The sequence below is a fragment of the Oncorhynchus masou genome, chromosome 9 (assembly GCF_036934945.1).
Source record: "Oncorhynchus masou masou isolate Uvic2021 chromosome 9, UVic_Omas_1.1, whole genome shotgun sequence".
Classification (NCBI taxonomy): domain Eukaryota; kingdom Metazoa; phylum Chordata; class Actinopteri; order Salmoniformes; family Salmonidae; genus Oncorhynchus; species Oncorhynchus masou.
The window spans coordinates 31725189-31749702 of record NC_088220.1 but is presented as its reverse complement, the minus strand read 5'-3'; the positions used below and the strand labels follow the sequence as shown (position 1 = coordinate 31749702).

General features: G+C 42.7%; 2 protein-coding genes across 3 annotated transcripts; one reads left to right on the top strand and one right to left on the bottom strand.

Annotated features, from left to right (window-relative positions):
- The first annotated feature begins 10363 nt into the window (after positions 1 to 10363).
- LOC135545862 (serine protease 23-like) lies at positions 10364 to 15236 on the top strand. Of its 2 annotated transcripts, none has more exons than XM_064973808.1 (2): positions 10364 to 10642; positions 13333 to 15236. In XM_064973808.1, exon 2 carries the CDS (start codon positions 13350 to 13352, stop codon positions 14520 to 14522), a length of 1173 nt encoding a protein of 390 aa, XP_064829880.1. In that variant the 5' UTR covers positions 10364 to 10642; positions 13333 to 13349; the 3' UTR covers positions 14523 to 15236. The 2 variants fall into 2 exon arrangements, with proteins under 2 accessions (XP_064829880.1, XP_064829881.1); XM_064973809.1 differs by having other exon boundaries at positions 10364 to 10672.
- Positions 15237 to 17386: 2150 nt separating this feature from the next.
- On the bottom strand, positions 17387 to 24320 carry LOC135545861 (cofilin-2-like). Its single transcript, XM_064973807.1, has 4 exons — positions 24202 to 24320; positions 20163 to 20473; positions 19953 to 20029; positions 17387 to 18259 (listed from the first exon to the last, which is right to left on the bottom strand). The coding sequence occupies exons 1-4, from the start codon at positions 24202 to 24204 to the stop codon at positions 18147 to 18149; spliced, it is 504 nt and encodes a 167-aa protein (XP_064829879.1). The 5' UTR covers positions 24205 to 24320; the 3' UTR covers positions 17387 to 18146.
- Positions 24321 to 24514: the final 194 nt, after the last annotated feature.

The window sequence follows — 24514 nt, the reverse complement described above, 5'->3', positions numbered from 1 at the left end:
GAAAAATACTATATGATTTTTTATATTTCAATATTTTTGTAAATATTTGTACTATGTACTTGAGCTTGTGTCCTCAAAATTTACTACACCTCAGCAACGTATAACTACTTTTACCAGAAAGGTGAGTACCATACCTTTCTACAAAAAAGGGTTCCAAAAAGGGTTCTTTGTGGAGGGATTAGCCGAGGCAGCTGATAGTGGGTGCTACATCTACACTAAAGCTTCCTCCATTGAGGCTGCAAAGGCATCATTTTCCTCCTTAACTCAGAGGGGTTGGGTTAAATGCTGAAGTCACACTTCAGTTTAATGCATCCAGTTGTGCAACTGACTTGGTATCCCCTTTCCCTTTAATGTTGGGCCTTCGGAAAAAAAATGTGCACTGTCTTAATATAACACAATGTTCCACCACCATTTTCGACAACTTACAGTATGATGTTACACATATTTTGCTGAACGCGGTGTGCGACATCCTAAATTGTCTGAAAATCCAAAAATGGTAGTAAATATATATATTTTTTTACTAAGACAGTACACATTTTTTCCGTTTTTTTTCAGACGGCCCACCATTAAAGCTTGTCTGAAAATCCAAAAATGGCGATCCGGTCCGCGGGGGACACGAGCGTATTACCGGCTGGGCATATCAATCCTAGACGATAGTGCAGATCTAGCACCCACTATCGGCTGCCTAGTCTATGGAGGTATAGGGTTCTACCAAGAACCGTTTTCATCTGAAGAACCCTTTTTGGAAGACAAAGTTGTAACGAGGCAAAGGGTTCTACTTAGAACCTTTGACATCCTAAGAACCATGTTTAGAAGGAAGGGTTCTTTGATGATTCTTTGTGTGGGAAGAAGGATCCTTTGAAAGACAAGAAGGGTTCCACATAGAAGCCTTTTGAATATGAATAAGCTTTTTTATTGTAAATGTTTTTCTTCTTTTAAATAGTACCTGAGTATTAGTGTTTACCTCAGCGTTTAAACGTTAACATCAGTGGTTTAAGTAATCTGATAACTCTAAAAAGATATGTGAGAATATGTACCTATATGTGAATATTTGTGCATTTATCTGCTATTCCCGTAATCATTTTACATATACAGTACAGACATTGTTGACATCTTTGCCATGATTTCTGTCTTTCAAATTAGTATTTTCTGTGATTTTATTGAGCAGAGAATAGTATAATTAAAGGGAATATGAGTGAACCAGCAGTGTATTGTGTGGTACACAACAAATTGGCAATGTTTTTTTCATCAGTGTAATATTTCTAGTGTTGAATCAGAAGTTAAATTAACATAACACTCAGTGGTGTAAAATAATCCCAGTGTTGGTGTTAATAACCAGAGTTCCGTGTGATTGTGTCATTTTAACTCTGTGTAGAGTAAAACACTCAAAACCACACCCATCATTATCATATTTTCCAGTATGCTCTATTGCAGGTTGATTTTCAGAATTGCTTGTTTCAATATCTGTGTTTTTGCATGTACATTGACTGGTTGAATAATCTTATGTTACACAAAGATAACATACATTTTTCAAAATTATTCCAATCTGTTAGTAGTTGGACGTATTTCACCCATTACTGAGATGGTTGTTCCAGTTTAGATGATATAGGTAGTCTCATTATTCAAGTTCCAGTTGGTGGATGTCCTCACTCTGCCTGGATTCCAATTGGAATTACACATCCCTTTGCAAGCCAGCACAATGTGACTTGCAAGCCTGATCTGGCCTGTAAAGCACGAGTTTCCTAACACCACTGTGTAAGGGTATAATTAGGCCTTCAAAGAAAGGCTTTGTTATATACGTCATAAAGAGTTGAATTTTAAATGCTAATAAGGCTGGTGGAACCGTTCATAGAGGGTTATAGAGGAACCCCTCAAAGATAAAAGGGTTCTCGGGTGAACCCTTCTAAGAGGGTTCTAGGAAGATAAGAGATCCATAAACAAATTATCTGTGCACTTTCTTCTTAATACAAATTCAGGATCTCATGTAGTGCCCCCGTGAGGCAAATTTATAATAATCTTCCATCTGGCTTTATATGCAAAACTGTGGAAAACAAGATTGATTCTGTCTATTCAGACTTTGATCTGATCAGGTTGATCTCACTGGACGAGACCGCTAGATCACCCTCTAGTTTCCATGGCTCCAGTCCAAACATGGAGATGAGGGTTGTTAGGGCTAGAGGTTGGTGTGGAATGACAGGACACAGTTTTCAAACTCTCATATCCCATACCCTTCAAAATGCCTACACTGGTTAAGGACTCATCTCCTCAAAGTGATTCAAGCTTACATTCCTTATTTCTGTTTTGCTAATTGTGTTTTCACATTACTTCCTGCTCACTGCCAAATGGCCTAATGCAGAGAGGGAAGCAGGGCTGAAGATGTACCCTGTAAGTCCTGCAGGAGGACCAGAGACCAGTGGGAGGAAAGGTACAGGGGAAACACAGATAATTGTTTATTTTATTAACGAGGCAAGTCAGTTAAGAACATATTCTTATTTACAATGACAGTGGGTTAGCTGCCTTGTTCAGGGGCAGAACAACAGATTTTGACCTTGTCAGCTCAGGGATTTGATCTAGCAACCTTTCAATTACTGGCCCAATGCTCTATCCCCCATGGATACCTGCCACCCCAAAACAGTGAAGGGGAGCCAGGGAGGACAGGGAGAGAGAGACAGAAAAAAAGTGGGGAGAAAAGGAGGGGGATTTGAGGGCATACATTATAGCATCACATGAGAGGTTAATTGTATGTGAAAAGCATAGTCCTAATGTACGTAATAACTAATGAGAATCCACATAAAAGGCATTTAGAAAAAAATGCCATTGTGGTCTTCATGATTATGGATGAAACGCAGACCGAGGCAGATTTCTACAAGGGAGAGGGAAACAAAAGGAGAGAACTACTATGTGGCCTACCAGACACATGGGGAGGACTTTGACGAGAAAAGGAGGAAGGGGGAGTTATAAATATAACTGAACGATTAAAGAGAACCATAAAATACTGGAGTGCTGGAGAGTGAGTGCAGAAAGGGGATGTTGTTTGTGTTCATAGCTCAGCACTCTAAAAGAGTTACACTCTGTAGGCTATGAATTCCAAGGATGACATTGAGAATTGTTAGTGACAGCAGGCTCAGGAGGTAAGGGGGTCAAGACTTGCAGCCGTTGTTATGAAAGGATCATTCTACTATTGTGAGGCCCAGATCACTGGCTTGAATCTGAAGAATTATCGGATTAAAGAGTACAGAGACAACCCCTGTGATCTTGTTAATAACCGCTGTTTGCTTGGAGAACTGTCGTGGGGCCGGCCTGCATGTCAGCTAAGTGATTACACAAGGTCTGATCCCCGGGCCCACCATGGTGGAACTAAATGGGCAAAGGGAGTGTGTGTGTCCAGCTGCACACTGACCATGCCAGAGGCTATAACCTACCTGTGAGAGACATAAGGTATAGATTACAATGCTCGTTGAATGAGAGCATCACCTTTACCATAAAAGGCTCTTATGCTACTGTAATCTCCATCAAATCCTTTAGAACTCGTCTCTGTTTGACTGTAAGGAATAGCTTATAGGGTATGAGCAGGGTGTTTGTACAGTATGGAAAATGCAGGCTTTGACTTGCTTCTAGCATGGCAGACCATTTCAATGGAAATTTGAGATATGCCTATTCACACATACCCGGTGTGAACTCACTCATCTGGAATCTTTACTGTTTCCTCCCGGCTGAATCCGCTTTGCCTCAAACTCTGACTGCCATAAGTAATAAGATATATTAGCAAACCCTAAAGAAACTTGAAACAGTGACGTTAGGCAAACACAAATGTAACCGCTTGTCAGCTTTAACATAATAGTTACACTTTCATACTCTGTGTTTCTATCTCACATTCCTCTTTCTCCCGGCTTGGGTTGACAAACTAATAACAGTCTCCCTGAAGAGTGGTCATACACAAATGATGAAGACAGCCATGTCCCGTGGGGGGAAAGGGGGGTGCCTGCTTTGTTGGTTCAACTGAATCATCTCAGGAATAGTTACTATGGTTCTGGGAGAGAGGGGAAGAGAGAGGGGCCACTAACCTTCAGGACCAGTGTGTGGAGACGGTGCTCTTTAAAAGGAGACGTTTTCAACATTTTACTGGACCGAAACGTTTTAACAAAGCGCCCTCCTCCCTGTGAGTCTCTCTCTCCTGGGTGAAGCGTGAATCCCAGGTCGGGCCAGGAACAACCGTTCCACTGTACTCCTGGCAGGAGACAGTCCGGAGTCCGGGCTCCTGCAGATTTTTTTTTGTTTTTACAGCATCTCATTAGGGCCTCCTAAAATCACAAATCTCATTGAAATATGATGAATGCTTCAAATTGGTCAGTTGATGTTCCATATTGTATCACATGTATGATTGTAGAGACAATGCCAGAGAGGAGTGAGTGTGTGAGAGGGTAATCTAGACAAGGAACTAGAAAAAGGAGATTAGGAATCTTAGTAGTTTTGATGCCAAACACACGCAGAGGAAATCTTTCTCTCCCTTGCTAACTCTCCTGCTGTGACACAGTTCATGTTTGCCCAAAGTCAGAGTGATACCATCAGTGGAGACGGCTTGGCTGCAGCTTGACACATTTACACCTTCTGGGCTGTTCCTACCAACAAGATATAAGACCCCTCCAGTTTAATGTGGCTTCTATTGCCAGGCAAATTCCTGTAATTGACCATAACTTTGGCCACAATGTCCCATTATCTCAACATATCCCTGGAGTTATAGAGGAGAAGATGGTTGCCTCAGAAAAGCCATATACATTGCATTCAGAAAGTATTCAGATCCCTTGACTTTTTCCACATTTTGTTACATTACAGCCTTATTCTAAAATGGATTAAACGTTTGTTTTTCCTCATCAATCTACACACAATACCCCACAATGACAAAGTGAAAACAGGTTTTTACATATTTTTTGTAAATGCAGGAGTGGCTTTGTAACAAGTCTCTGAATGCCCAGGTGTGCCGAGCTTGTAGCATCATACCCAAGAAGTCTCGAGTCTGGAATCGTTGCCAAAAGTGCTCCAACAAAGTACTGAATAAAGAGTTTACTTATGTAATGTGACAAATAATGTATATTTTTTATGTATAAACGCGTAAAAATGTCTAAAAATCTTTTTCGCTTTGCCAGTATGGGGTATTGTTTGTAGATTGATGAGGGGGGAAAACAATTAAAATTTACCTTTATTTTACTAGGCAAGTCAGTTAAGAACAAATTCTTATTTTCAATGACGGCCTAGGAACAGTGGGTTAACTGCCTGTTCAGGAGCAGAACGACAGATTTGTACCTTGTCAGCTTGGGGGTTTGAACTTGCAACCTTTTGGTTACTAATCCAACGCTCTAACTACTAGGCTACCCTGCTGCCCCAAAATAGATTTTAGAATAAGGCTGTAATGTAACAAAATGTGGAAAAAGTCAAGGGGTCTGAATACTTTTCGAATCCACTGTATTACCAACACAGACTGCTGGTCGCTGGTTAATGTGAAAATCTCATTAATCTATCTCATATTCCAGCTCCTGGAGGCATTAGGCAAGTTGTGATGGGGTTGGTCCCTGTGATTGACCTGGATTTAAACCTTTATTTTAAGCCTTTCCAGAAATGAAAATTAGACCAAATGAAAGCAATTGTCTGAGGATGGTGCTGGACCATCTGACATGAAAATAAATAGGGAAAGTATGATGAAAAATCTTGAAATAAAGGTTCAAATCCAGGTCATGTAACACAATTAACCAAAACACAGGGCCCTAGTGCTGAACCATACCAAAATAGTTTAAGGCGGGGGATAAGAGGTCAAAGTGTAAACCTTTGCTAGGTATGTGTGAGATTCACAGTTAGGATGCGTGCACACCCACTTGAGGACAACAGCAGACACATTGTGTTGAGAGAGCTTGACTTGTGTCCTTGCTGGTAGATTCCACAGCATTCCAGAAAGTGCTGGGGCCTGTGAGTGAGACCTGTGTTTCAGCGCCAGTGAACTGTTCAATCTCCCACACGTTCACATAGGGCCTGATGATACCCCCAAAAAGATCAAGGTCAGTGGGTAAATCTGAATGGGATGTGGGCAGGGAATGGATGAACAATGAAGACCACCACCACAAGATGTCCCAACATCTCAGGAATTCCTCTGCCTGCCTGTGGGCTATAATCACTCGATCCAGTAATAACGATGAATGTGTCTTCGTTCCGGTGTTTCATCAAATCCTACAGTATATGATGGAAAATGTCGCGGATGGAGAAGTTTAATGGCAGCCATTGCCACCCATACCTTAAGTAGTGTGTTTTGTTCTGGGTCCGGGATAATCCACATGGACCACTGGAAACCGCACTTGCTGCCTGTAGCTTTAAAAATACATTTTAATATTCATCTGTTTTTTTATTATTAGTTGTTTCCTTTTGTATTTCTTTTTTCATTTTTTCCACCCTTTTTTCTCCCCAATTGGTAGTTCCAGTCTTGTCCCATTGCTGGAACTCCCATACGGACTCAGGAGAGGCGAAGGTCGAGATCCATGCGTCCTCCCAAACACAACCCTGCAATGCCTCACTGCAAGCTTAACCCGGAAGCCAGCCACACCAATGTGTCAGAAGCAACACCGTTCACCTGGTGACCGTGTCAGGGTGCATGCGCGAGAGCGAGATGGGACAAGGACATCACTGACAGTCAAACCCTGGACAATTTTGCGTCGCCTCATGCGACACAGCCCGGTATCGAACCAGGATCTGTAGTGATGCAGTGCAGCCCCCCATATATTTGCCTTAAAATCAATCTAGGATTGTTCACCCCAATACATGTCAGACATGCTTTTAAGTTATGTACCCAGTAGGTCCCTCAGGTCCTCTGACACTGGCCTTTTAACGATCCCAAAGCCTAGGACCAAGAGGCATGGAGAGGCAGCCTTTAGAACAGCCTGCTAGAGAAGCTGAGGGGAGCCAAAACTGTGGAAATATTTAAAAGGGCTCTTCAAATACCCCTTTTTAGCTGTGCTTTTCCTTAGGGTGCTTTTTAGTCTTTCAGGTTTTATTCTTCTTTTGGTTTTTATACTCCGATGTTTGGTGTGTGGTAAAATGTTATGTTTTTATTGTTTTGTTTAATTTATTTGTTTTTCTTGTGCAACGCATTGGGTTGCATCCATGTCTGAAATGTGATATATAAATAAAGCTTGATTTGATTTTAAATACTGTAGTAGCCTACATTATAGCCTGCTTAGTAAGTGCATGTCTGTTGCTTTTTTGGCAACTGTCACCAACTCAGTGCCTTGCACAGACCTTTTTCTGTGTGCTCGAAATGAAAAAAAGGGCACCCCCCAGCTTAAAAAAATAAACATTACTTTCATAAATTTATATCTTGAAATTCATAACAATTAAATACCCCTGTAGCAAAAAAATGTAACATTTTTGAGCATAGGCCTATTTATTTATGCAACATGTAAAATAGGGACCTAGTAGCAGGCAGCAGGAAGGTAGAGGTGTACATGGTGGTTGAATTGATTTACAAAGCGCTGGTGATGATGGTGATAAATGCACAATTCAATTATATTTACAAAGTTATAGATTTCAAACTGTCTACACACAATACCCCATAATGTCAAAGTGGAAATATATGTTTTTGAAATGTTTACAAATTAATAAAAAATTAAAAACTGAAATGCCTTGAGTCAATAAGCATTCGGCAGGGGCGGCAGTGTAGCCTAGTGGTTAGAGCATTGGACTAGTAACCGGAAAGGTTGCAAGTTCAAATCCCTGAGCTGACAAGGTACAAAACCTGTCGTTCTGCCACTGAACAGGCAGTTAACCCACTGTTCCTAGGCCGTCATTGAAAATAAGAATTTGTTCTTAACTGACTTGCCTAGTAAAATAACCCCTTTTTTATGGCAAGACATGAAATATACCTTCGAGCTTGATGAAGTTATTAATTACACTTTGGATGGTGTATCAATACACCCAGTCACTACAAAGATATAGGCGTCCACACATTCGTCAGGGGCGGCAGTGTAGCCTAGTGGTTAGAGCATTGGACTAGTAACCGGAAAGGTTGCAAGTTCAAATCCCTGAGCTGACAAGGTACAAAACCTGTCGTTCTGCCCCTGAACAGGCAGTTAACCCACTGTTCCTAGGCCGTCATTGAAAATAAGAATTTGTTCTTAACTGACTTGCCTAGTAAAATAACCCCTTTTTTATGGCAAGACTAAATAAGCAGACATGAAATATACCTTCGAGCTTGATGAAGTTATTAATTACACTTTGGATGGTGTATCAATACACCCAGTCACTACAAAGATATAGGCGTCCACGCTAACTCAGTTGCTGGAGAGGAAGGAACCACTCAGGGATTTTACCATGAGGTCAATGGTGACTTTAAAACAGTTACAAAATGGCTGTTTAATGGCTGTGATAGGATAAAACTGAGGATGGCTCAACAACATTGTAGTTACTCCACAATACTAACCTAAATGACAGAGTGAAAAAAGGGTAGCCTGTACAGAATAAAAATATTCCAAAATATTATTGTTTGCAACAAGGCACTAAAGTAACACTGCAAACAATGTGGCAAAGCAATTCACGTTTTTGTCCTGAATACAAAGTGGAAAATCCAATACAACACATTTCATTTTTTTAAATTTAAACTTGATTTAACTAGGCAAGTCAGTTAAGAAAGAAATTTTATTTACAATGATTTACTATTACAATTACTGAGCACCACTCTCCATATTTTCAAGCTTACAAAAATACCCATAACCACTATGGTGGCTGCATCATGTTATGGGTATGTTTGTAATCGTTAAGGACAAGGGAGTTTTTCAGGATTAAAAAAAAAGACTGGGGAGTTTTTCACAATGAAAAGAAACAGGATGGAGCTAAGCACAAGCAAAATCCTAGAGGAAAACTTGCTTCAGTCTGCTTTCTACCAGACACTGGGAGATGAATTCACTATTCAGCAGGACAATAACCTAAAACACAAGGCCATTTCTACACTGGAAGTGCTTACCAAGAAGACAGTGAATGGGATGAATTGTAACGCCGACTGCGAGCCAGGCCTAATCACCCAACATCTGTACCCAACCTCACTAATGCTCTTCTGGCTGAATGGAAGCAAGTCCCCACAGCAATGTTCCAACATCTAGTGGAAAGCCTTCCCAGAAGAGTGGAGGCTGTTATAGCAGCAAAGGGTGGACCAAATCCATATTAATGCCCATGACTTTTGGAATGAGATGTTCAAGGAGCAGGTGTCCACATACTTTTGGTCATGTAGTGTATATATGTGATTGGCTATATATCGGGAATTGATGAACATTTACAAACAATTGACACAATGAATCCATGAGTGCGCACGAATTGGCTGGGGTCAGTGCGCATACGTGGAGAGACTTGCCTAGCGCGTCTTCGCCACACAACACAACACAACAACACACTCACTCAACATCACAAATTGTAAGCAAGCTAGTTACAGTCCCTCCAAAAGACACCGGAAACGAGGATGGACTATCAGCTGGTCATCGATGTTGATGATTGATTTAAATATACTAGTTAGCTAGTTTGATTTACTTGACTGATTGTGATTTATTTACATAGCTCTCTTTCTGCCTCTCTGCTGCGCATATCAGCCAACCAGACCAAATATTGATGATTATGATGATGTAGGCTAAATCAACTGTCATCAAGTATTAAAAAAATGTTATTATGCTTTTGTGGCAGTGGTTTATATTTAAACTAGGTTGCTAGCTACACACACTCGACCGGTGACAGCATCTCTCAAGCAAAGCATGTTTGGGTACCGAGCTCCGTACAAGCAGCTTAATAAGCGCAACCAACGGACCGGGTGGGGTGGAGAACTTGACGATTTGTGGCCATAGGTTTTTAACAACAATTACAAAGAAATGTAGCAAATAAGACAATTTTGGGGCGATTTATACCGGGCACTTTGGAATGGCAAAGGTGCATGTGCTCGGCAAAGGTAGTGTACGTGCCTGCAGGGACACATGAGTCTAAGAGCCTGTGGCAATTTGTGTTTTTCAGCATCTATTCGGCTCTAATTGGCAGGTGACATTTGATATAGCTTTAGGCTTTGGTCACATTTGATTCACTCCCAACCCCTGTGCCAAAGTCTACTCCTGAGAGGAGAAAAGTTACTGTGTCACTTGGGACTTTTTTTGCAGCTGAAGGACACACTGATCTTGAGCTGAGGGCTTCAAAATGTTTCAGGTATGTGCTCCCCTAGTACCCATCCTAAAAGCAAATTCTTATCCAGCTGAGACATGCTACGGCTTTTGTATACAACAGGGGCGCTAGGACCGTGAGCGAGAGCGCCTCTAAATGTCTTGTCAGTAACATTTTCAGTTATTTGTAAGCGCCTTTGAACCGAGCAGCCGTTTAAGCGACTCCCAGGGACGGATAGTCACATTGAGTAGGAACACAAGCTTGTAGTTGACTCTCATCGATCAACTTTGCTTGGACCGAATTGATTTGGAGACGTTATTAAAGTGGCGACTATATCTCTGCGGGACTGTGAAGAGAGAGGGATACCTGTCACACTGAAGAGATGGGAGAAATCAGGAGAATCGAGATGCCCGGTAGTTTTGAAGGGGGCGAAAACGGGAATAGGATTTAAACACCGACTCTGTTTAACAAAAAGGTACATTGTGCATTTATTGTCTTACCCATTGTAAGTAGCCTAATAATTTATTAATCATTATTTTGAATATAATTATACCTGGTTTGTTACCAAGAGGCCAAATTGTAAGAATACTTTTTTTTGCCTGGGAAATCTGTTACAAAGTAACTCATGTTGCTCCACTGGATAGGCCTACTACTTACTGTAAGTGAATGTTGCATTGCTAAACATTAACTAAAGCCAAAGCCTACCTTTTCCCCCAGCCCCACTGAATGTTTCAGTAAGTTGAGTATACTGCCTCCCAGCACTATTCCTCTGTACTGGTGCGTCTCAATGGTGACAGAGCAAGGTACACATCATCTGTTCTCTTTGGGGTCCGACAACAACCCATGGAGTGGACATGGGACAATACTACCCTCACTCATGATTTTTGTGAAAGACAAAAGACCCAGTGAGGGGGTTTTCAGGACAAATTTCGGGACCTTTCTGTTCTCAGAATTTCAGAGTCTTCACTTAAGGGTCAAAGGTGAGCTGTAGAATGCTGACAGGTTTCAGGTGTACAGGGGTCCATTACTGGAATGTTTGTGTGCCTTTGTAGCTTATATACAGTAGGTGTATTGGTGCTTGTTAAAAACCTCTCAGCATCTATCAGTTGGCTATAACCTTCAGTTGTCAGAAATGGGATCCATGTGGAAATGGGAATGATTTTTCAATTTATATTGCCTTTCCAAATTAAATTGACTGCAATTGAAGTGCATTTGACATTATTCTGATGGAAAGTGTTGATAAAATTTGCTGAGGTCCAGTGTCTTGTTTAAGAGAGGATTCCAAAAGGCTGTTAGGCACTGATTGGCTCTACAATGTGTTAGAGCTGGAGGATCTTTCTAATGTGGGGATCAATTTACTGTTGTGCACTTTGGGACATAAAATGGAGGGTCACCCAAACCAAACTCACCCCTCCACAACTTTTGGAAAATGGACTCACCATGAATTTTCTTGAACTACGTTGTTGATTATTTTGTGTCCTTCATCAAATGCTTCCTTATTTTAGGTTAGTGTGGTTATATGTGTGGTTCGTCTCAGCACACTATCCCCTTTCCCCAATTAAAGCTAGCCTGTCTCAGACCATGGACATTATAAATGGACCATTATAAATGTCTATACTGACATTAAGAGCCCTGCTACCCCAAGCCTTCTTAAAATACATTTAGATTTACATGTTAAGTACTCTGACAAGTTGTTTTTGACTGCATAGCAGTGTAGTTTAAACATGAGCACCTTTGAGTAACTTAATCATCTCTGGCTACACTATGATATAGAATCCAGTTGTGTGGCGGGAATCTCTCTTTGTGTGGCAAATCCGGTCCGTACGTCTATGCCTCAACTTGTCTTGTTTCACTTTTAGACACCTGCTCTCTTCTAGGCCACTAGAGCCCAAGGGTCCATAATTTTCAGACCTATCGAGTTCCCCTAGTCTCTCTGAGCCTGCCAAGCACGCTCATACATAGAAAGTTAGTTCATGTTTGATGGCAGACACCACCCAGAGCCTTATCATAAATATGATTTGAGACACTTTTCTTTCTGCTGAACAAGCTGTAATAAATTCCCCTTCAGTCCTTCCCACACATACACAGCACCGTGGCCAAGATTAAAAACTTAATGATACAAGGTGTGCCTCCCAGTGTGCCTCCCGAGTGGTGCAGTGGTCTAAAGGCACTAGCTCTTAGAGGCACTAGCCACTAGAGATTCTGGGTTCGAGTCCAGGCTCTGTCGCAGCCGGCCGCGACCAGGAGAACCATGTTGCGGCGCACAGTTGGCCCAGCGTCGTCTGGGTTAGGGGAGGGTTTCACCGGCAGGGATGTCCTTGTCCCATTGTGCACTAGTGACTCCTGTGGCAGGCTGGGTGCAGTGCATGCTGACACGGTCACCAGGTGTACGGTGTTTCTTCTGACACACTGGTGCTTCTGGGTTAAGTGGGCATTGTGTCAAGAAGCGGTGTAAATTGTCTTGGTTGTGTTTCGGAGGACACACTGCTCTCGGTCTTTGCCTCTCCTGAGTCTGTACCAGAGTTGCAGCGATGAGACAAGACTGTAACTACCAATTGGGGATAAAAAATAAACATATGCAGTGTCATATTTTGTGTGCCCCAACACCTACTTTCCATCTATACTTATCTTGTGTACATAATCAGATGTTCCTCTCCTGAGGCTAATATATCAAACCTCCAGCATAACTGACATTTTAATGCCTTGCAACATGGTTTAAAATCACATTTTATGAATAGCCCACAGTATAGGCTGGAACAGGAGCTGCGTTGTTACCTCTTAAAATAATTGAACATTTAGACCTGCATTGCAACATGAACCTGCATTAACTGATCCCACGTGTATAGGCTCTGAGCGAGGGGATTTGGAATCCACCTGTCAGAGAGAGTGAATTGATTTTATGGGGGATTTCAGAATTTGAGTGTTTGAATGATTCACTAAAATCAGGGAGACAAGCCAGTATTCTAATCTCCACACCATTTTGTTTAATTAGTGATTACCTGTTTTTAAGCTTCATTAATCAAACAGGGTTTCCGCAAAGTCCATGACGTCCCTCGTTAATCTTTACCATTCCATTCCTCAAGGATAAGTGAATTCCTTATTTATTGTATTTGTGTGTTGTGGTTCAATGTACGTAAAATGTATCTGTTTGTTTTTTCGTTTCAGTGTTTTGATCAACGACCATGTCTCCACATCCAAACTCTGGCCTGGCTCATCCCTCCACCTCAGTGCTGCTCCTCTCGCTCCTCCTCCCCCTCTCTCTGTCATCCCGAGCCCTCCCTCACCAAGATCCCATCCACCTCCCTTCACTGGTGCCCCATGTACCCCTGCTCCTCTCCCGCTCTCGCTTCAGTGCTCAGACTCAATTGGACTTCACCACTCACTGTAACGCCAGCTGCTACCACAAGGGAGAGCAAGAGCGAAGGCGAGAGCACCTGACTGAGCAGCTGGCCTTCGAGACGCTCTATGCGGATGGTTCTCGTACCCTCACCACTGTGGATGTGGAGGACGAGGATGATTATGAGGGAACCATCAGACCTGCCCTTCAACCACCACCAATGAGAGGAGGGAGAGTTACCAGTCGGCACAGGCGTCAGAAACGACAGATTTACGGGGCTGATGGGCGCTTCAACATCCGCGGTGACCACTTCCTGTTGGACTACCCGTTCTCCACAGCCGTGAGGATCTCCACTGGCTGCACCGGGGTCCTGGTGTCTCAACGCCACGTTCTGACTGCTGCCCACTGCGTGCATGATGGGAAGGATTACGTCAAGGGAGCCCGTAAACTGAGGGTGGGCTTCCTGACTCCTCCGTACATCAACGGCACCAAGCCCAGTCAGACCCCCACCAAGATACCCCTGGTGCGCTGGGTCCGGGTCAAAAGCACTCGTGTCCCCAAAGGCTGGATCCAGGGCCCCCAGGAGGTCAGCATGGACTTTGACTATGCCCTCCTGGAACTGCGCTGGCCTCACCACCGGCCCTTCATGCGTCTGTCTGTGGCTCCTTCCTCTGAAGACCTGGCAGGGAAACGCATCCACTTCTCTGGGTTTGACAGTGACAGGCCTGGGGAGCTGGTCTACCGCTTTTGTCCTGTGGAGGATGAGTCTAACGACCTGATCTACCAGCACTGTGATGCCCGGCCGGGGGCCAGCGGCTCAGGGGTGTACGGCCGCGTGTGGGACACGGCTCTGGAACGGTGGGAGAGGAAAGTCATCGGCATCTTCTCTGGACACCAGTGGCTGGAGATTGACGGGGAGAACCGAGACTACAACGTGGCTGTGAGATTCACCCCGCTGAAGTTTGCCCAGATCTGTTACTGGGTGCATGGGAACCGAGTGGACTGTATCCAAGACTGAGGGAGAGAAGGGGAGGGGGGATGAACTAAGAGAAGATGGAGGCTATGAAGCTCATGACTGAAAAGTGATTAAAGTAAGCACAAAATCCCTTAAAGGAGATGTGGAGGAAATTACTCCTCAACTCATTCTATAACGGGCAAGAGTGAAACTGGATTTAAACCTAATAAATATTTAAAGTCATCAATACTATCTAAGAAAACAGGACTGCTAAACCTTCATGCGCCATAACATGTTTTCCTTGGAAAGGCGTGAACCACTGTGACTGTCCCTTACTCTGGAAAGTGCAGGAATGTCCCTTTGGATCAAACTCAGTTCCTTCAGTGAATGTAAATGTTTTCTGTCTCAGACTTAACTAGCTCCTTTTTTTTCGGGGTCTATGCCTCCTTTCTAACACATCTGCTATCATCACAGCAGCTTTTAATGCACTTTTCCTTCTGGTCAGCTTCACAACACCGAGTCGATATTTCCACTGTATTAAACAGAACCACTTTTATTAGAGGGAAAAGAATAACACTGATCCTTTCCTTGCGTGCTCCCCGTCTCTCCTGTTTTAGAACTGTGGTAGCAGCTGTGCATTTTCTACAATGTACTGACTCGCTTTAGCCAATGGAGGGAAATACTGGACTGATTTTCTTTATATATATCATGCTCTCCCATTGTACTCTATAATACCGCGACCGCACGCTTTTCAACACTTAGGATTAAATGTGTGGGTGGGTACAAAGTTTGGACAGGGGTACAGGGGCAGGAAAATCAGAGAGTTGGTAATAATTTTATTTTTTGAAAATGCCTACATCTATTTTAATAAACTGAGATTTCTATCATGTTTGCTTTTCTGAGTTCTTGTGTTATGGAAACCAGCAGGTATACAAAGAATGGCTAACTTCTGTAAAATGGAATCCACTTTTCAGAAGTGGAGTTAGAGTTCCCTCTTGTGGTCAGTATACAAATATATTTAGGATGCATGATGCCAGTGTCTCTTTATATATACTGAACAAAAATATAAACCCAAAATGTAAAGTGTTGATCCCAAGTTTCATGAGCTGAAATACAAGATCGCAGAAATGTTCATTTTGTGCACAAATGTATTTACATCCCTGTTAGCATTTCTCCTTTGCCAAGATTATCCATCCACCTTACAGGTGTGGCATATCAAGAGGCTGATTAAACAGCATGAACATTACACAGGTCCACCTTGTGCTCGGGACAATAAAAGGCCACTCTAAAATGTGCAGTTGTCACACAACACAATCCCACAGATGTCTCAAGATTTGAGGAAGCATGCAATTAGCATGCTGACTGCAGGATGGTCTACCAAAGTTAACAGAAAATCAAATGTTCACTACTATAAGCCTCAAGTTGTTTTAGAGAATTTATCAGTACATCCAACCAGTCTCACAACCGCAGACCACGTGTAACCACGCCAGCCCAGGACCTCCGCATCCGGCTTCTTCAGCTGAGGGATCGTCTGAGACCAGCCACCCAGACAGCTGATGAAACTGTTTAGTTTACGCGACCAAAGAATTTCTGAACAAACTATCAGAAAGCGTCCGAGGGAAGCTCATTTACGTGCTCTTGTCCTCACCAGGGTCTTGACCTGACTTCAGCAGGCAAATGCTCACCGGCATGCTGGAGAAGTGGGCTCTTCAGGAATTAATCCGTTTCAACTGTACCGGGCAGATGGCAGACAATGTTTTGGGTTGTGTGGGTGAGCGGTTTACAGATGTCAATGTTCAGAGTGCCCCATGGTGGTGGTGGGGTTATGGTATGGGCAGGCATAAGCTACACAATTGTGTTTTATCGCTAGCAATTGTAATCCGTGACGATCCTGAGGCCCATTGTCATGCCATTCATCTGCCTCCACCTCATGATTCAGCATTTTAATGCTAGGCCCCATGTAAGGATCTGTTAACTCCTGGAAGCTGAAAATGCCTCAGTTCTTCCATGGCCTGCATACTTACCAGACATGTCACCCATTCAGCATGTTTGGGGTGCTCAGGAGCAACGTGTATGACAGCATGTTCCAGTTCCTGCCAATATCCAGCAACTTCACACAGCCATTGTAGTGGAGTGGGACATTTCACAGGGCACAATCACCAGCCTGATCAACATTATGCAGAAATATGTTGTGCGGCATGAGGCAAATGGTGGTCACCAGATAGTGACTGGTTTTCTGATCCACACCCCTACCGTTAAGGTATCTGTGACCAACAGATGCATCTGTATTCCCAGTCAATTGAAATCCATAGAACAGGGCCTAATTTATATCAATTGAATGGTTTCCTTATATAAAACCTAAAATCTTTATATATTTTTTTCATCACTTTACAGCAGCCTCAACAAAATGTTGACATGAGCAGCACTGTAGATATTGAAATGAGCAGATGCAAGAACTTGCTCTCACGCCGTGGTAGCCGCTTCCAAGCGGAGATGAGCCTCACGCTTCAACTTTACATTGTGTGGAAATTGACTCACTATGCAGCTTTTACTTTCTGTATCTTTGTCATATCACTTAGTCTACAATTAATTGGCTTATGTTTTAATATAATTTCTAACAGCAAAAATTCAATCAAGTGGAAAGTTATGGCACAGAATAAAATAAAAATGATAATAAAAAAAAAAGAAGAGTTCCCCAGTTACAAATATAAGAAACATTCACACAACAGCCCCATGTAAGCAGGTTGCAGCACCAACAAACCGTTTTCAATAGATCAACAGTACTCCAGATTTATCACCCAGACCACTGTGACACTCAATAGGAATCAAGCAAAAACAACCACATTCATTTGAACTGGCTAAAATTATCAACAGTATTAGCTTGCCACTATTTAAATCACTAGACAAAAAAAAAATGCAATAAAAGGTTACTCATTTAGTGCCTTTTTATTAGAGACAAGGAGACCATACAAAACATCCAATTCAATACCAGTTCAAGTTCTGAACACAGGCTCTTCAAATAAATTGCCCCCATGTTACCGTCACATGACCCAATTCAGACTTCTAACCCTACCAGACCCTGTTTGAGGAATGTGTTAAATTATTACATCAATGCCATGTTGTTTTTACTCAGAACTGGAAATAACTAATCACGTCAACATTTTTGGAATTTGCATGTAAAAAAATAAATAAAAGTAAAGCAAATGTGTTCCCCTGGAATAGGTTGATGAATCTTGTGCAATCAAGAATAAATGGTTTTGTACAACACCTAGTCTCAGCTACACACACTTAGAAAACTTAACTAGAAGTTAGGCAAAAAAGGTAGTAGAATAATATCTTGGAGGATTCAATAGTTGGAATTGGGGAGTTGTTGCCGGTCCCTTTCTCTGCGATGGTCATTCTAATGGAATCCAGAGAACAAAACCCTGTCCTCAAACATTTACACTGTGTATTTAGTCTTCATAATCCTTCAATTTTGTATTTTTATTTTATTGCTTTTCCCCCTTTTTGTGTGTATTTTGTTCATTTTCATTGTGTTGTGTGAACTGGAATGAAAGCCTGCAGTTATGGAATTTGAAAACTGCCTCCCCCCCAATGATCCTGCGTCACCCCTCCTCCCAACCATATTGGAATGAACAGCCAAACCCCTCAGATGTGTTTGGCTTCAGTTGAAGCCCGGGGCTAGATTTATATAGGGCTTCCTTCCAGGGTGACTACCGATGAGCCGCCGAGCTTGTCTGCAAGGGTGCGTCGATCCTTGATGTCTTCCAAACCGTTCACTTGCCACTCGTGTTTGATACCTAAAATAAAATCAGAGGGGAAATGTAGCATCACATTGGACACAGCATAGTTTGTGACAAACATTTTATGAGTAAAGAAATCCCCCCCCCGTAAAGGGTTCAGATAATACAGTCAACACACACATTGAGTATAAGAACAATTAGGAACACCTTCCTAATATGGACTTGCACACACCATAGCTGACCAAAGTTATAAACATAGAAAAATGGAGTTGCCTGGTAATGTTATCAAACTATTTCCGACAATGATATCAGTAAGGGTACAGATTCCACATGTAGACCATTTGGGGGGGTATTACAGGGTATTGTGAAATATTAGAGTACGGCCATGACAAGTTGATTCCCAGTTATTGTATTTCGATGGTGACGCCAAATAGAAAATTGGGTGCGCAATAATAGGATCAAAGCATAGTTTAAATTATTCAAGGGACATATCAGTGAAGACCACCTCTTCCAGGGCAATAGGAGACACCATATGTATCTCTATACTCAGCCAGAGCGCGACGGAATCATGTCTAAACCAATTTAGGATGGGACGAAATGTTGGTGCCTGGAAATACAATTTAAAGTTTGGTACGGATAGTTCTACGTCTTTCCCTGTGCAACCGTGTTAATTGTTCATCTGGCCTCGCTTACCTTGCCATATACATTGAGATTGCACTATGGATTTTATATAAATAGCCAAAAGGGGGAGAGATTGGACGCATTGAACTATAGAAATTCAGCCATGGCAATATTAATTCTAACAATAGATATTCGGATTGTTAAAGCAACAGGGATATTTCTCCATTGGAGGTTGGACTGAATTGTTTGAGCTTTGTTAAAGTCTGACAATGGAAATACTCCCAAATATTGAAAATGGGAGACAATTGGGATTCCATAAGTCATGGAGACCTCCATTGGGGTTGAGGCAGTAGGGCTTATTTGGTTAGATTAACTTTGTACTGCAACTTCAGATGACACAGAATTTGTCTGTGATCTTCAAAGCTTTTGGGAGGGATTGAGATACATTGTCCAGATAGAGTAAGATACCATCAGCGTATAATGAGATGACGTGATCCGTAGAATTGCGAGATGGTGTAATTTCTTTTGATTGTAAAATTGCCTGGGCCAGGGGCTCCACAGACAAAAATAGCAGAGGTGAGATGGGATCGACCGTGCCTGCTACTTCTAGTTATTCTGAATGGAAACAGAAGTTATTGCCTGTTATTATGGCTAAGGGATAGGCATATAGACTTAATCATATTGGAGCCAATTCCCATATGTACCAAAACTGCCCAAAAATTTGACCAGGCTATCAAATGTTTTTGCGTTGAGAAAAAGAAATGCCCAAGGAGCTTTGGTTTCTGATGAAGCATGCACGCAAAAGACGGCGGTTATCTGAGGATAAATGTTTAACAAACCTGCCTTGGTCGGGATGCACCAATTTGGTGAGTTGACTACAATTTTAGAAAATAGTTTAAGATCAGTATTTATCGAAGATAAGAGGGTGATAGTGAGCACTGGGTGGCATCTTTACCTTTTTTAATAAAAGCAAAATCGCTGTATTTACATCCCTTCTAAATGAACCGCTGCATATAAAACCCTAAAAAAATGTATGCATTCCAATCACAAAGCTGGAAGCTTAAGCAAGGAGATGGCATTTAATTTGAAGAGAGCCCAGAGCCCAATAGGTCTCCTATCTGTGCCTCACCTGTGAACTTCTTCTTGATGGCATCTTTTGAGCTGGCGTAGATCATCTTGCTCTTCAGGGGAGCACCATCTGGGGCCCTGTCGGGGTGGGGGAAATGGTTTAACTTGTATCCCGAGTGTAGAAACCAAGTGATTTTAACATTCAACAAGTGACACCATACTAGAAAATGTAGAGTGATGCGCCCCCCCAGTCGAGCCAAGCTTCCCTTACCAGAAGATGAAGACCAGGTCTTCTTTCTTGGTCTCCTTGGTCTCATAGGTGGCGTCATAGAGGGCGTAACGGCAGTCATCTGGGGGCAGCATCTTGACGAAGTGCAGGTAGGGGTCCTGGACGGTGACGCCCACATCTCCTGTCAGGATCTCCTGACCCTCCTCCAGGATGATGTGCTTCTTGTCCTCACTAAGGCAGAACAGCACCGCCTTCTTCCTCTTCTTCTTCTCATCTTCGTTTGCCTGCAACTTGCGCACTTTCATCTCGTTGAAGACTGTGATAACGTCATCTGTCACTGTCACCCCGGAAGCCTGTGCAGAGACAGACAGAGATTACGATCATATGCTTCCGAGGGATGAGGGACCAAATAAATAAATAGAAAAAAACACTGAATGGTCTACAGCAACCCAGGCTTCATGAACTATTAAATTCAATCAGTACCGACTGATTACAAAACTAAAACTCCAGCTCCATTTCTAAGAAGGAGGTGTCTTGTTTATGCAGCAATGGAGGTTATCCAGTCCTAATGGCCAGCACAGAAGTGTGACAGGACAGAAAACACAGAAGAAATTGGAAGGGGGCCTGAGACTTACCATACTGCAGGAATTGACCCTTCAAGGAAAGCTGATAAAGGCAATCGAGAGGGAGGTAGCAGCACAATGACTTGCAGTGATGAACGAATGGCCATTAGTCCAATAGGTGGGGGACACCATAAGCAAGACGGCAATCCTGTTTCTATGACCTCTACCCACATGATCATTCAAGATAAATGGGGACTTTGTGAGTCAGCATCCATTGCATTGGCCATAACAGCATGATGTACAGCATGACTCAGGAGTGGCATTTAGAAAAGCAGAGGGCTTTTTGAACCATTCCCCACACCAAAATTCCTGATGAGTAATAGGTGTGTATTGGTAGTTTGCCACTGCCTGATAAGGGCAAGTAATAGGTGTGGCTTTGAAGCATCTCAAAGAGGGGGGGGGGGGGGGTCCCCCTCCTATAAAACTAAAAGTTTCAAGCCTTAGAATGTATGGGTTGGTCTCAGTCAATGGATCCTCTGTGGGAAAATAACATAATAACAGGCCACATCCCTGAGTCACAACAGCCCTATAAACCTTGCCGGTCTTCTGATTTCCATTAGGGCATTTTACCCAACAGGAATCACAACCCATGTAGGAACCGGGCAGAGGATGTGACCAACTGTCAAAAGGCTTGCTGTACCATCCCGCCCCGTCTGGCAGGTTGACCAATTCTGTCACCCCACCTTCTGCTAAATCAGGTAGACTAGGTATTCCTTTCCTCAAGTAAAGCCAGATCCATACAGCCAGAGTAAAGCCTTCATTAAAAATGGCACTCGTGGTCTGAGAGTTGCTTCATATCGTCCAGAGCCCTGCCACTGTGGAGTGACCCAGTTTGAAGGAATGTGTGTGTGAAGGGTGTGGGCATGTTTTCTCTGGATGTGTGGATGGCAAGGGCCTGTGTGAGAGAAACAACATTGGGCTCAGGATGTAATCATCTAGTGATGAGCCCAGAGAGTTTGGATCAGTGACGTCCGAACAGGAGGGAAATGACTGCCAAAGAATTAAAGAGTTGCCAGGGCATTCATTTACTCTAGGAAGGGCAGGGGCCTCATACAGAGGGTGAAGAGGCCAGTGTTTTGAAACAGCAGCCAATCGCCATTCATCTTCACTAAATCCTGCCATCTTCCAAAAACAATGAGCACTCCTGTTACCATTCTGAGAGCTCTTCAGACAATGCATGTTTCTTCACACTGCAGCAAGTCACGACAGACTAGAGCGCTGACTGGGGATGCCTGTTTGAAAAGACCAATACCATGAGCCAGTGAAGATTATACCATTTTAGTTCCTCCATGCAGAAAACATTCTCTGATCAACAGAGATCCCTTTCTTCCTACTATAAAATACCCAGAAATCTCACCAAATGGTTCAAGTAACGGCACAGGATAAAAGACACAGCCATGTCAGGTTCCTGACTGCAAACCCATAGGTAGCTCTGGAGCCTAATCTTCACTTATGCTGCACTTCCACCTAACCCACACCAGTCTGTCTCCAGTGTTGATGTTAATGAAGCGCTAGTGTAATTGTATTCACATCAGGTGTGACACTAAAGACGTGTGGCGAACAGAATCAACACTTTGCTTTGCGAGAAGGTGTTTAATTCATAGTAAGACATTGTTATGAAAATGCCAGCTGAAAAGTCTCGGTGGCCCGAGATTGGGACTCAAGTCAGAGCATGTCTGCAGGAGCCGTGAATATTAGATGGAAACAAAACAAGATTCTGTTGCAAAAAAAATCTCAATACGTTTTTATTCCAATTCAGTTAAAATGAATTGAAAACAAAATACTTCACCAAGTAGCTGTAATGAACAACTCATTTTGGTTTGTTATTCCCTGCAGCTGTCCAATCGGTCCAACTGCACCCATAGGGCACTGAAGACTACTGTGGCTGGGCCTTTTCATGACTGAACCGGCACGTCCCTCAGCAGGAATCAGATGCCCATCGTGTTCAACAGTAACCATTCATTCATTATATACAATACAACCAACACATTGATGTCATGTTGTAATACATTATTCATATGATCAAGAATGGTAAATGATAAAGGTCACACAAATGAATAGCTAGTGGGAAAATATGATAGCTCTAATCAGTCGAGTAAATTGAATGTAAATCGAGATTTCCCCCCCCAAAACATGATTTTAATTTTTATAACCTTTCATTCAATTGAATCTAATGTCTAACGCAATGACAATAGAAACTGAATGCGCACTTCCGTCCAAGCATGATATTGATAATTCGGCAAATGTATTCAGGGTTAAGCCAACCTAGCTGTGTTACACGAACATTTACGACGAATTGTTTGAGTAGTAGACTACAGTAGTTATATTTGGTCGTTCGCAAGCATCTCGTGCGTTTCTTTCTGACGCACCACTTGTCAAAACTTGATGCGTAGAAACCAGGAAGGACGTCGTGCGCAACACTTGCCAGCGACAAAAGGCCCACATGCAAAACCTTTAACTATTGATAGGGGTGTCACCGTTGTGAAAAATTGCTCGCGGAACCTTGGTCTGATTTTGTTATACCATCACTAAATTAAACTATTCTGGGTACACATTTAATAGCTAGTTGGCTACTGGTGCAAAAATGCTCTTTGCACCAAAAACCAGGGTGGGGCCATGAATGCAGTGGTCGCACATGTGCACTATATACAGGCAAAACGATGTCTTAAATACCAGGCAAACTCGATTATTTTCACGCTGCAAATTTAGCTTACGCTAAGTGCTATAATTCAAGCTAACGTTAGTCAATTGGCATGGCACCTGTGCACGATAGTTAAAAATCATGGGGCTCATGCGGACCAAGACAAAGGATGTGTAAATCAAATTACCTAGCTTCCTAAATGGCTAACGTAGCTACGGTATGCGCATGCACAGAAAATGCACACCGTTAGCCATGCTAACTTAGCTGTTAGCACCGGCGAATACAAAGCCAGATACAGTTACTTAGCCAGCTGGTACATTCGCGGGGAGGAGCAGCACCGGGCAGTACTAACTAGCTAACTTGATAGCATATACATATGCGGATGGAATAGGCTGTTACTTGCAACTCGAAGTGCTAGACTAGGCATTAGGCCTTACTTAGTGAAGCATTGGGAGGAAGGAAATGGCGCCAGTTTTGGGGTCGTTTTCTTTCTACACTGGGCGATTAAAACGGCAAGAGGAGACGAGCATACACCTGGATAAAACAAACTTTCGAGGAAAGGCTAGTCACCTGAATGATTTAAAGCATTTTACCATCCAAGATTTAACATCCAGCTAGCAAACGTTCCTGAACACCGCAGGATTGAAGTCACTCACAGCTGACCCGACTGGGACAATCTGATACTGTCGAGTTCACCTCAAAATTAACTCGCTGTTCATGAGCTAAAATACATTGCTTTAAGACGAGACACACTCCAATGACAATATATTTTAAATTATATGCCACAGAGCTAGCTAGTTGTTAAATGGAAACGTACCATAGCTGTCTCTGAATTGGTCGGCGTCTGGATAGAAATTGAATGAGCTGTGATGCAGCGTCTGTAATGTCTCGCACACACTTGATACACCACGTGGACGCGCTAAACTGCGCGTGCTTGATGGGGTGGGGAGCGCGAGCATCTCCATGAAAAAGTGGTCATGAGATTTAACGTAGAGCATGGTGGGAATAGAAGTTCTAAACCCTTTTGTATAACATTTCATGTTTGTCAAAATAAAACATAACATTTGGTTACTTTTATGCCCGAGCTAAGGCACTGACATCATCAGAAAAAAACTTTGGGAAAACATGCT

What these genes read in the sequence shown, in the direction of transcription:
- LOC135545861 (XM_064973807.1), bottom strand. An exon ending in GACCTGGTCTTCATCTTCTG is followed by an intron (nt 20,030 to 20,162) that starts GTAAGGGAAGCT and finishes CCACCCCGACAG; the next exon opens with GGCCCCAGATGGTGCTCCCC. An exon ending in CATCAAGAAGAAGTTCACAG is followed by an intron (nt 18,260 to 19,952) that starts GTGAGGCACAGA and finishes ATTTTATTTTAG; the next exon opens with GTATCAAACACGAGTGGCAA.
- LOC135545862 (XM_064973808.1), top strand. Translation starts at nt 13,350, where the DNA reads ATGTCTCCACATCCAAACTCTGGCCTGGCTCATCCCTCCACCTCAGTG.